The 11933-nt window shown below is 41.6% G+C and overlaps 2 protein-coding genes and 1 pseudogene across 2 annotated transcripts; all 3 read left to right on the top strand.

The window, feature by feature from the left end:
• Positions 1 to 5689: 5689 nt before the first annotated feature.
• Positions 5690 to 6544, top strand: LOC148299871 (thymidylate synthase pseudogene; annotated as a pseudogene).
• An 887-nt stretch (positions 6545 to 7431) lies between these two features.
• LOC148299872 (uncharacterized) lies at positions 7432 to 8771 on the top strand. Its single transcript, XM_088275557.1, has one exon. It carries the CDS (start codon positions 7432 to 7434, stop codon positions 8764 to 8766), a length of 1335 nt encoding a protein of 444 aa, XP_088131683.1. The 3' UTR covers positions 8767 to 8771.
• On the top strand, positions 8770 to 9525 carry LOC148299873 (uncharacterized; the record flags this gene model as incomplete). Its single annotated transcript, XM_088275558.1, has 1 exon — positions 8770 to 9525. A coding segment is annotated over one exon (756 nt), but the record flags the coding sequence as incomplete, so codon positions are not given.
• Between the last annotated feature and the right edge of the window lie 2408 nt (positions 9526 to 11933).

The raw sequence follows: 11933 nt of genomic DNA on the forward strand, positions 1-11933 counted from the left end.
ACCCATGTAGTAGCATCGAAATTTACGACCATTTGCCTGATCTGACCGATTGTGGTAGCAGTTCGGCAAGTACTATGGCAGTTAGACCTTCAACGCAGTTATTGTTTAGTATAAATTCATCGCCTTGATGAAGCACCCAATGCCTTCCTGGTTTTGGTCTCTGTTGACATAGCTCAGGCCCAGCATGTTGTATATTACCAGCAAATACTGCGAGTAGTTGTAGAGGTTGATCGCCTCATACTTTTCAGGCTGCTCCTCACACGCATACGTATCAATGAATGCCTGATAGCTGGCCAATGCGGCTTCATAAGAACGGACTGAATCAGAAGTTTGCTCCACTTCCGAATAAAGCTCCCCAAGGATGGTGTAGACAATGAAATCAAATGGATGATTGCAATTAGTCGGCTCAGCCTTGGTCAGAGAGGAGAGAATCGAATTGAGTTTGTTGATAGCTGTGTATTTATGAATGTAAGGAGTCTGCTCAGGGGCCCCCAAAGTCGATAGTTGCAAACTGTGTTCTACTACAGTCTGGAAAGTGGTCTGCATATAAAAATGTTCGGATGATGAGAATTTCAGGGATGACATTGCACTTATTGTCTGTCGATATTAACTATTTAAATTTATGATGATGATTTTGATTATGGCTGAGTGAACGCTCCATTGAATTAGATAGATTTAAAATGATTTATATCATCTCCTTAATTTAATACTTGCATGATGGTCAGGATGTCCATCTAGAAATTATCCAATTTACGGCATACTAACTGAAAATTGAAATATATATTCGTATTTGTCGTTTTATAATTTCAAATCGATGTGGAAATCAAATTGTTTGTCAGATTTCATTTGTGCGGTCATCGATATGGTCGGATTATTAATTCTTTTTACTAATATCAGTATAACACAAGATCGACACCAATTAGCTGCTTTTAATGTCTGAGAAGTCTCTCAGAAGAAACTCGAAATCGATTATGGCATCGATATCGAATGAAAAGAATCATTTGGCTGCCCTAAAATTTAGAGTGTCAACCAAGCTGTTAAGTTGAGAGCCCTTATTTATAATATATATGGAATAAGGAAGAGAGGCACTTTCGGTTCAGAGCTCTAAACCTCATAAACAAGCTGCTGATATCTTTTTCCTGAAATCCATTCAAGCAAAGCTCAAAGGTTTTTCTTAGATTACAACTCGCTTTGAGACGTTTGTCGATAAGTACTACATTTATAAAAAAGTCATGGGAAATAAAAGCTCGTGTTACCGAGTTTCACCTCAGCCAAGGCCTTCCATTACGGAGGCTTTCATGTGAATTGGAATGAGGTTTAGCATTTCTCGATTATAGGTTTTGGCTGAACCTTAAGATCTAGATAGTAAGCATGCATTCCGAAGCTTCGTTGAGAAAGAAGAACCGAGCAGCTCTGCCTTGATTGTAAGTATTTGGTAAAGAAGTTGGAGCCTCGGCCGAAGAATTCGTTTTGCTACGTTTGCAAAATGCATTTTTAGGACTACATCAACCATCTGAACCATTAAATTCACAAATTAAACATTAGTCGAACTTCAATTAGTGGAGAAATCCGCAAATTCGTCAACACTCATCTCTCATCGATCTCAAGGAGGCCAGTCCTGTCGGATTACGAAAAAGATGATGTCGATATTGGGCCATCCCAACCTACCAAAAGGAGAGTGTAAACATATATTGATTCAGCACTTAAGACACTCCGAGCTTTATTGGAGGACCTTTGCCCAATTGAATAATATTATTATACTTAATTCATTCATTCATTCTTGAATGCTTGGGTGATACTTTATCAATTTCAAACTTTAATCCAACATCCATATCCACATACATATCCACATACATATCCACCCATACATATCCACATACATACATATGCAGCATTATCACAAAGAAATCATATACTTAAATTATTCTTCGGAAAGCGATTGTTCGGCTTTGATTTATTTTTTATGTTTGAAGCCTTTTTTCAATTTAGGGACTTTGTAGCATTTCAAATCTGGAAAACGAGATTGGATTTCAGGGCACAATTTAGAATGATCCGAACTAGAAATCCATCGTTTATTTATGTAGTATGAAATCGATTCTTTTTACTGACAAATAACTGCCATCAAATGAGGACAGGGAATTCCGAGGGTATTTAAAGTTGAGCACTCGCACTCCCAGCGATTTTTCACATCATTAAGCTTCACTACTCTTTCCTGGCTACGTTATTAATTGCCCTCTCTTTACATTTATTAATTCCGATTTTGATATTTCCAATCCACGATATATGCCCTACTGTGCATCGGTCGTACTCTATGACATTTCACAGCGAAATAGTAGGTCAATAGAAGTTTAGAGTAGAGTTTCGGCCTTAACTTGGTGCGAAGCTCAAACAGTTATTCACATTCGGCTTTGATTGCCTGAATTACATGATTTCCCTATAAAAACTAACCGATGCCCGGCGCAATAATGTCGGATAGGAGTTTAATTTAGCCATGTTCGCTGTTTTTATTAGAGCTTCGTCGCTTGATTTCATCATATCGAAACATCTTTAGCAAGAAATTGGATAGACTAAACTTGTCTTCATGTTAATTCTTTATCAAATACTTCACTGTATTTACGTAGGAACTTGTTAACGCAAGCCCAACAAACGGCTATTGAAAATTTTAATCTTTGAGTCCCCATTTCTGCTTTTCGTTAAGCCAGTTCAAATTCTGCAGCAGCTTACTTACTGTAGATTTGAATTGGAAAGCGAGAATTTCCGGCTCAATGAAAATAGGGAATGCACATTCACAGGTCTATTTTATTGTAGTGTACGCAGATTAGAGTTGTGGGGATCCGCATATCACAACTCCACTTGGGTTTCTGCTCTATTTGACCAGATAGTTTATGAATATTTATTGGTACGCTTCGATATTCAGGTGCATCATTATGACCAATGCGAAGATCAGCAGCTAACCATTTCTACTTTGACCTGTGATTAGTAGAATTGATTTGATATTCGTGCCATGTTAAGCCAGAGACAGCTCCCAAATGCAGATAATGTCTTCATAGCGATTGAAATTGTTCCTTAAATTCGAAGTACCTATTATGAGGCTTGCAATACTATCATTCAACTCTTTGGCTTCTTTAACTTACTCTGGTTTTATTCCCTACGTTTCTGCTTTCAAATTATTGGAATGCAGTTCATGCATTTAGATGAAGTTGATAGTATGATGGATCTCACTACATTGAAGAAGAGCATTGAGGATAGCGAATTCATCTTTCTGAAACTTCCAGTGATGCTTCGCCACCACTTATTCGATTTTTATTTCATTTGTCAAAGGAAAGCTCTTTCTTGTGAGCATATTCACTAATTCTTCATCATAATGGAGAGGAATATTTTTTAAGAATGCGATGATTTTTTATTCTTCTTTTATTTGAATGTTCTCGAAGTCTTATTATGCTTTGATGCGATGATTCTAAATAAGCTAATCGAGTTATTTTTTTGTTCTTCTTTTGCGTTATATTCGGTAACTGGAATGCTACTTTTTTTATAATTCAAAGTCTTCTTCAGCTACGAATTTCTTTTATTTTTATTCAACTTTAATATTTTAATTCTCTTGCAGAGGCAGAGTTTCAGGGTAATCGAATCTTTTTCTATATTGGCCTTGGCCCCTTTTTCGATCAGGCATTTCATGCATGTTCAATTATTGTTTCACTAGTCCATGTTAGTCATTGCTTCCAGGCAAGATATGATGCTAACTTTTCACATGTTTTAGCATTCCTGATGTGCTTCCATCTTTCAAGTTATAAATTGCAGGACAATATTTACATTTTGCTTATTTTATGACTTCATTGTACAAGAAGTGCTTCCAAGCTAACGAACGACGGGCCATTTTGGAAAAAGTACACTTCTCGATAGGTAAATATTTCTTACCGTCGAACTCTTCCACAATTCCCTCCATATTCAGTTGTTACTCCTGCTTATTGGCCTATTTTTCAGCCTCTTTCATTTTATTTTTGATTTTCTTTTCATCAATTACATGCTCCTGAAATAACTACTAAATTTGGAGGAGCTACTCATGATAAATTCGAATGTGCTATGTGAGCTTCACTGGAGAAACGCGGTGAATGAAGTACTTTTTATCACAAAACTTGCAGCTGAGCTGAGAAGACTGTTTTGATTTCTCGAAGAAGTACCATGCGAATGATTGCGTTGGAATCACGTCCCCAAACTATTCGACAGAAGTCTATTCGTGCTTATTGTAGATGTTATTCTTTTTTTAGTGGAGCCTTCTTGAGATCTGTTTGGCCATCAGCTTGTTTAAATCTTTCCTCTCTTGTTTCCACTTGGGGAACTCAATTGCTTTTTGGATGGCTTTAGATTTGTATTATTCTAAAATTTATTTTGTGATTTTCATGACATTCGGATATCTCCGATTCCTTTTTGAACCTTTTGGAGAATTCAAATCTTAATACATATTCATTTGAAACTTCTATTCCATTTTCAGTCCCCATTTTTCGTTGCCACTCTTTTCGCTATTCACACTTTCATTCTAGTTCTCTTCTCGCTAACTCCTTGGTCCCAACCCCAACCCCAACCCAACCCCAACCCCAACCCCAACCCCAACCCCAACCCAACCCCAACCCCAACCCCTCTTGGCTTTCCTCATTCAAAATATATTCGATAAAATAAATGATTTCCCGGTTTATTTGGTAACTCACTATATAACTCACATGATTCAGTATTCTTTAATAATAATCATCCTTCCCTCATTTCCATCTTATTCTCATTCTTATCTGCAATTCTCCCTAGATGCACTCTTGGAGTGGAGTATATTCTGATGTTGCTTATTTTAGAGAATTATTTGTACAACTCAGGGAAAAATGAATTGAAACTACTTTCGAAACTCAAACATTCCTCATATGATTAGTTCAAGAATCAAACTCGTATGACAGAACTAAAAACATAATGCATTCTCAACCATTTGCCCAAATTTATCTATTCATTACTCTTATCGCATTTAAGACGGGATTCGTCCCGAAGATTGCTACTTTGTTAGCTATATATATAATTCTTATAATTGATATCCTCATTTAAAACATGATTATTATACAGTTTCATGGCGCGATAATATAATTCTATGATTCCAAAAGCTTTCGACATTGTGGTCGCGAGGTCCTTGAATTATGGAATCGGCGTAAACAACACACTTCCATGGAAGATTCCATAAGATTTAAAGATGTTTAAACAGATCACAACAAGTGGCCCTGAAAAGAACACTGTCATAATGGGCCGAAAGACTTATGAAAGCATTTCCAAAATTTTGCCCAATCGGCTCAACGTGGTGGTTTCAAAAAACTCGTTTATAAAGTAATAACATAATTTAAAGCAAGCCCGAAGTCTAACAGAAGCTCTGAAGCTGAGTGCATCCTAAAACCCTAATGGAAAGGTATTTGTTATTGGGGGCTCAAAGCTTATTGAATAGGCGCTGCCTGAGTGCCGATATGTCTATGAAACTTTGATTAATCAAGAAGTATAGTGCGATAGATTCATCCCAAAAATAGACTATCCATGCAAATACGTGTCTAAGACCCAAAGATATGAAAACTACGTCTTTGATTATAGGCTGTATTACAATAGTACTAAGTATAAACATGAGGCAGCGAAAATCGAAAGCTAAAATGCCTTCAAAGTAGCTTAACATGAGTAGATGCAGTACTTAAAAACCATCAAAAGGATCATCGAGGAAGGAGAGGACAAAGTCGATCGAACCACAACAGGCACACGCTCACTGTTTGGAGGGATGATGAGATATGATCTACAGAGTTGCTTCCCGCTGCTGACTCACAAGAAAGTGTTCTGGAGGGGGGTTGCAGAGTAATTACTCTGGTTTATTTCAGGATCAACAAATGCGAAGCTGCTTCAAGAAAAGAAGATACACATTTGGGATGGGCATAGTTCCCAATAGTATTTGAATAAATTAGGATTAAAGCGGTAAAGTGGAGATTTAGGCCCTGTTTATGGATTTCAGTGGAGACACTGGAATGCACCTTATGAGAATTTTAATTCTGATTATACGGGAAAGGGAATAGACCAGCTCCAATGGATTATTAACGAAATAAAAAATAATCCGAGCAGCCGAAGGTTAATTCTCACCGCATGGAATCCTCAACAGCTCGTAGAAATGGCTTTACCGCCTTGCCATATGTTCTGTCAATTTCAAGTGACGAATTCTGGAAAACTGAATTGCCTGATGTACCAGAGGAGTTGCGATATGGGGCTTGGAGTGCCTTTTAACATTGCAAGCTACTCCCTACTGACTTGTCTAATTGCGCAAGTAACAGGATTGTCGCCAGGATAATTCATACACAGCCTTGGAGACATGCACGTTTATGACGATCATATCCAGCATTTAAAATATCTGTAAAATGTGACTCCTCATCCCTTCCCAGTTCTTGAGTTGGATAAATCTATTCGAAACATCAATGATTTTCGATATGAGCACATCAAGTTGAACGGCTATCGTTGCTACCCGAAAATATAAATGAAAATGTCTGTATGATTTGAGTATTCAGTCTATTAATTTCATGATGAAATATAAATTTAATCCAAATTAAATATCAAGCAGCGTCACTTTACACATGATCCTGATTGGTACATCGAATGCAAACAATATAATATATTCGAAGATGGGTTTAAGACATTCATAGCAATAGCTAATTTTGTATGTTGCCTTATTATAAATAAGAACTCTCATTATTTGAATTTGGGCTTAATCCATGAAGACTAAAAATATTAATATTATGTGAATAATGATATTTAAATTTCTCAGTTTCTTTATGAACAGAAAATAAATCAATTGACAAATCCAATTCAGCTACCTGTCGTGCGACGAATATATAAAATTCTATGTATTCTGTTAGATCTTGCAATTCTGGGACCATTGATGCAATTCTAAGGATTTTGGTGTTAATTACTGAGTAAGGAGAATAGTCGTTCAAATTATATTTACTTTGCTGTTTGTTTGACCTGATAGTTTCTCATGTATAAATAAAGGCTTGTAATAATTAATGCTCCGCTGAAAGAATCTCATTATATAGTTTCATTGTTAAATGTTTCGAGCAATCGCCATCATCGTCACTCTGATCGTCGCCATTTACTCAGCCTGTGAAGGCTCTCATAGCATTGAAGGCCTCGCCGTCGGTATCATCACACTAATGCAGGTTTCGTTGCGCTTCAAGGTCCGACTGGCAATCTCAACACCCAAGGCCCAGTGCAGCTCATTCGCAACTTCTAAACAGCTTTTGCCTCGGTGCCCGGATTGGCCTACGGTATCCATAAAATAATTCAGGCATTTGGGACATATCTACGCAGGCCACTCAATCCTCCGATTTGTCGTAAATCAGCGTGCGCACGACCCAAGTCACGAACAGCCTTTTCAGGTTGGTGATGAACCACGGCGGCGGCACATGGAAGCTGGTACGCATAGGGTTCCTCGCGTCCAACAACATCAACATTCTTCTCGGAAGTGCTTCTGCGAGTAATTTAACGTTTTATAAAGATTTGGGCAGCCTCCAAAACAACGGCGTCACGAAGCAGGTCACCACCCCGAACATTCTCAACCACGCCAAAGCCATTCAGCGAGTCTTCATTACGGGCGGCTCTTTCAACAAAGGAACGCAACAGTTCCAAATTCAAATTATGCCTTTGCCTGTCGACTCCGCGAACAGCATCAAATTCACAGTTATGGCAGGCCCTCAGACGGACATCAAAGACATCCACGTTTCCTACATCGTCTTCAGCCCGGAGACGACCCCCGTAGCATCCTACGGAGGCGATGTGATAGTTGGATCGAGTGCTGGATTCACAGGTTTGGGCTACGATAGTGTGAGAAACCTCGCAGTCGTCCCAAACTACGTGATTATGGGCCTGACGAGAGTGAACCTTGGCACCAAGTTCGATCTGACGGCCAGCATCGACAGCGACTTTGTGCTCTCTTACTCCCTCGCCAACGCCACAGGCGGATTCATCTACACCTATGTGTTCCTTGACTCCCTACCGAAGACCGCCTGCGCTTCCTGTCCCGAAGTGTATTCCCTCAAAAACATCTGCGTCAACGAATGCCCGAGCAGCACCTTCGTTACCAGGTACAGGGACGGGGCCCTTGGCTGTCTCGCCTGCTCTCCCAAACTCAACCTCGTCCTCAGTGAAGACCGAAAGGGATGTGTCTGTGCAAGAGGGTTCTTACTGTCGAACTCCAAATGCGTTGTGGCCCCCACCAATTCCTCACAAAGCTTTAATCCCAATGTGAGCATTCAAACCAATCGGCCAGTGCCAATACCGATCCCTCCACCAATTTCTACTCCAACGCCAACACCAACACCAACGCCAATACCCTCTCCCAATCCCCAAGCGACGGTGCCAGCCTCATCCTCTCCGAGCCAGAAAGATTGTACGAGCTCCCTCAATAGATATTGGACAGGCTTCTCTTGTGCCTGTATGCCTGGCTTCAGAAACGACCTCAACACCGGACTGTGCGTTAGGATCGGGCTCTCGCCGATTACAACTCCCGTTACAAGGCCGATCGATTGCGCTGCTAATTCTTACTTCAATGGAACGTCCTGCATCTGCAACATTGGATTCGTCAGGGACAGTTTCGGCGCCTGCAGTGCAAATATCGTTTGCCCTTTGAACAGTAAATTGGAAGGCAACACCTGCGTCTGTAACCCGGGTTTCGTGCGAAAAGACAGCGTTTGCATTCCGGCTGCAGTTCAATGCCCATAGAACAGCGAATCAAACGGACTCGTTTGTGTCTGCAGACAGGGATTCTACGAAGAGAACAAAGTCTGCAAAGCAGGCACTCCCTGCTCACCCTACGCGACGAGGCAGCCCAATGAACAGTGCCAATGTTGGCCCGGCTACACCGAAATTGCGGCGAACGTCTGCAGTCGCTGCCCCGAAGGAGCCTACTTCAATAACATCACTTGCATCTATACTTGCCAGCAGAACGAAGTCCTGAACCCTTCAACCAAGAAATGTGGATGCAGACCGGGATTCGGATACCTCGACAGAGTCTGCTCCCTGTGCAAAGACTCATTCTTCCTGTTCGATGGATACTGTGTTACTTGCCCTCTGAACTCAGTCTACAATTCTACGACCCAACAATGTATTTGCGGGAACGGCTTCCAAGTGAGCAATGGGCAGTGCCTTAACTCCTGCGGACTCAACGAGAACTACGATTCTACGATTCAGGCGTGTAAATGCAAGGAAGGCCTCGGCCGCGTCGGTGGCGTTTGCGGTATCTGCCCTGTTGGCTCAGTGATTAATAGGCTGACTGGGGAGTGCGGCGGGTGCGGAGCGAATCAAGAACTCATAGGCACATCTTGCGTCTGTCTCAGAGGCTTTGGAATCGGCAAAAACTCCCTTTGCGTGAACTGCGCAAGTGAAGACTCGTATCTGTTGGGAGGGTACTGCGTCACATGTCCAAGTGGAAAGAGATGGGTCGACAACCAGTGCGTGTGCCCTGAAGGAGAAAAGGAGTAAAACGGGGTGTGCACTCGCAAGTGCCAAAGAGGAGAACTCGTTGACGCCAACGGCTACTGTTACATATGTCCTCTGAACCAAGAAATCGTCGGTGGCGCATGCAAATGTAAATCCGGGTACACTGAAAACTTCGCCACGAGGTCCTGCGAACTCTCCTGCAATAAGGGGCTCATTCTCATCAACAATATCTGCAGCATCTGCGCTTTGAACACAGTCTACGACCCAACAGCGAAGGGCTGCGTTTGTCCCAAAGGGTTCATCGCGAACAACTACGGCTACTGCCAACAGTTTACGGTCCCTCCCATCGAGTGCAGCGCCGGTAGATTCTACAGTCCGGTGGAAGGGTGTCTCGCCTGCCCGAACGGCTGCAAAACTTGCTCTAGCGCGACTGCATGCACTTCCTGCGTGAATCCTAGCTTTTCGCCCTCGAGTGGAACGTGTCTCGCGCGGTGCGGGGACAGAATCACCGACAGTTCCGAGGCCTGCGACGACGGAAACAGCTTCAACAACGATGGCTGTTCGCAAGCTTGTCAAATAGAAGCGGGTTACTCCTGCACTCGGGGTTCACCTTCGGTTTGCACGAAGAATGACGCAGGGCTGTGCGGAAACGGAGCGATCGATTCTCGAGAAACTTGCGACGACAGAAACAAAATCAGCGGAGATGGCTGCTCGAGCACCTGCGCTACGGAGCCGAACTACGTTTGCACGGGAGCTCCTTCTGTGTGCACAGCGAAGCCGAAGGGAATGGCACTTTAGGGTAAGCCCCTGATAAACATGGGAGCCGTCTACTGCAAAATCAGAACCAATAAACCCTTTTACTTCGCGAGCCGCGAAGAAATGGTGAGCTTCATGAAGTACAAGTTCTACGACTCGAAGGCCGAGCCCTCCTCCGCCTACTGCAACCAGGACCCGGCTGACCCGTCGGCCTTCAGCTGTATGTTCCTTTACCCTTCGGGAGTCCCCCTCTTCAACTTCACCATTAACCTTTCGTTCAACTATCAGTTGGAGACAGGCAACTTGGACATCCCAGTCGATTATAGGTTGAGTTCCTTTGCCTTACGGTCGCTTAATTGATTCATCCAGAAACTTATAAAATTTTCTATTAGTTTTCTATTGCGTAGATTTGCTGAATTATCGATATAATTAAATATGAAAAAATACCAAACTTCGTTCGGAAACAGAAGTCTGACTTATAAGGAGCCAAACTCAACTCTTATGAGTCTGGAACTTCCCCAGAAATATCAAACTAAAATTAGTCACCTATAGCACCGCCGAATCAAATAAGCCTTTTACTTGAACTCCTCGTCATAAGAATTTTACTTGAAGCGCAATGGGTTTGTCAAAGCTTTAAGAAGCCTAGGAATAATTTTAAAAACTTCGGCTATTCTCAGCTATTTTAAATAGTCCTCTTCAACGAATATGAATTGGGAGGCCTTCCTTTAGGCATATGTCAGCTTTCGCACGAGTAAAGGATCATACAAAGAAGTGGATACAGCCTTAAGCCTTCTCAATCTAGAATACAATGGGAGATGGGAACAGCTCGAGAGAGACTTAACATAAATAGGCGATGTCCTCACACCATTCTAATTGAAATGCTTTAAAGAACTAATGAAGGATAAGACTCTAAATTCGGATAATTTGAAAAATGTGTTGCTGGCTTATAAGTGATATGGCGTGAGGAGTAATGATTAAATCTGGATATTTTGATTATACTGCGAGAATGATATTCGAATAATGATGAAAGTGCATTAATGTAAATAACGAGAAGTGTTTAATATATTTCAATATATATTTATCAAGATATTACGGGCAGCCAGAGCATTTTGACTGTGGTTAGGCTCGCTGCTTATGGCCAGCCCGAATATGGTCATTCTCTGGGATACAGATAGGTACTCGCGACTCCACTATTATTATCAGCAATAATTCAAATGAACCAACCATTTCGGACACTACCTCCCTCAGCTCCACTCCAAGTCTGAGTCCTCTCCACAAAAATAGTCAATGCTTTACTTTTGGAGGACAGCTCCAAATGACTTGTGCTGTTGGCTTCTGTTGCTTGCCAGTTTTATTATCTGGACCCACTGCTGTATCGATGGCTCTGATCACAAGGATATATTTGTCAGGGATGCGGCTTGATCAAAACTACGATCCCTGCAAATGTTGATGCCGATTAAAATAAAGTTACCACGAATTGATGAATTATATAATTTACAACCAACATTATATTTATGAGCTATAGAATCCAGATATATATTTATTATGAGTCTTTGCTTTTGTCTTGAACTATATTCATAATCGGGTTGGGGTTGGGGTTGGGGTTGGGGTTGGGGTTGGGGTTGGGGTTGGGGTTGGGGTTGGGGTTGGGGTTGGGGTTGGGGTTGGGGTTGGGGTTGGGGTTGGGGTTGGGA

The sequence above is a fragment of the Brachycentrus maculatus genome, unplaced genomic scaffold (genome assembly GCF_059751285.1).
Source record: "Brachycentrus maculatus isolate JH-2025_06_01 unplaced genomic scaffold, ASM5975128v1 h1tg000912l, whole genome shotgun sequence".
Classification (NCBI taxonomy): domain Eukaryota; kingdom Metazoa; phylum Arthropoda; class Insecta; order Trichoptera; family Brachycentridae; genus Brachycentrus; species Brachycentrus maculatus.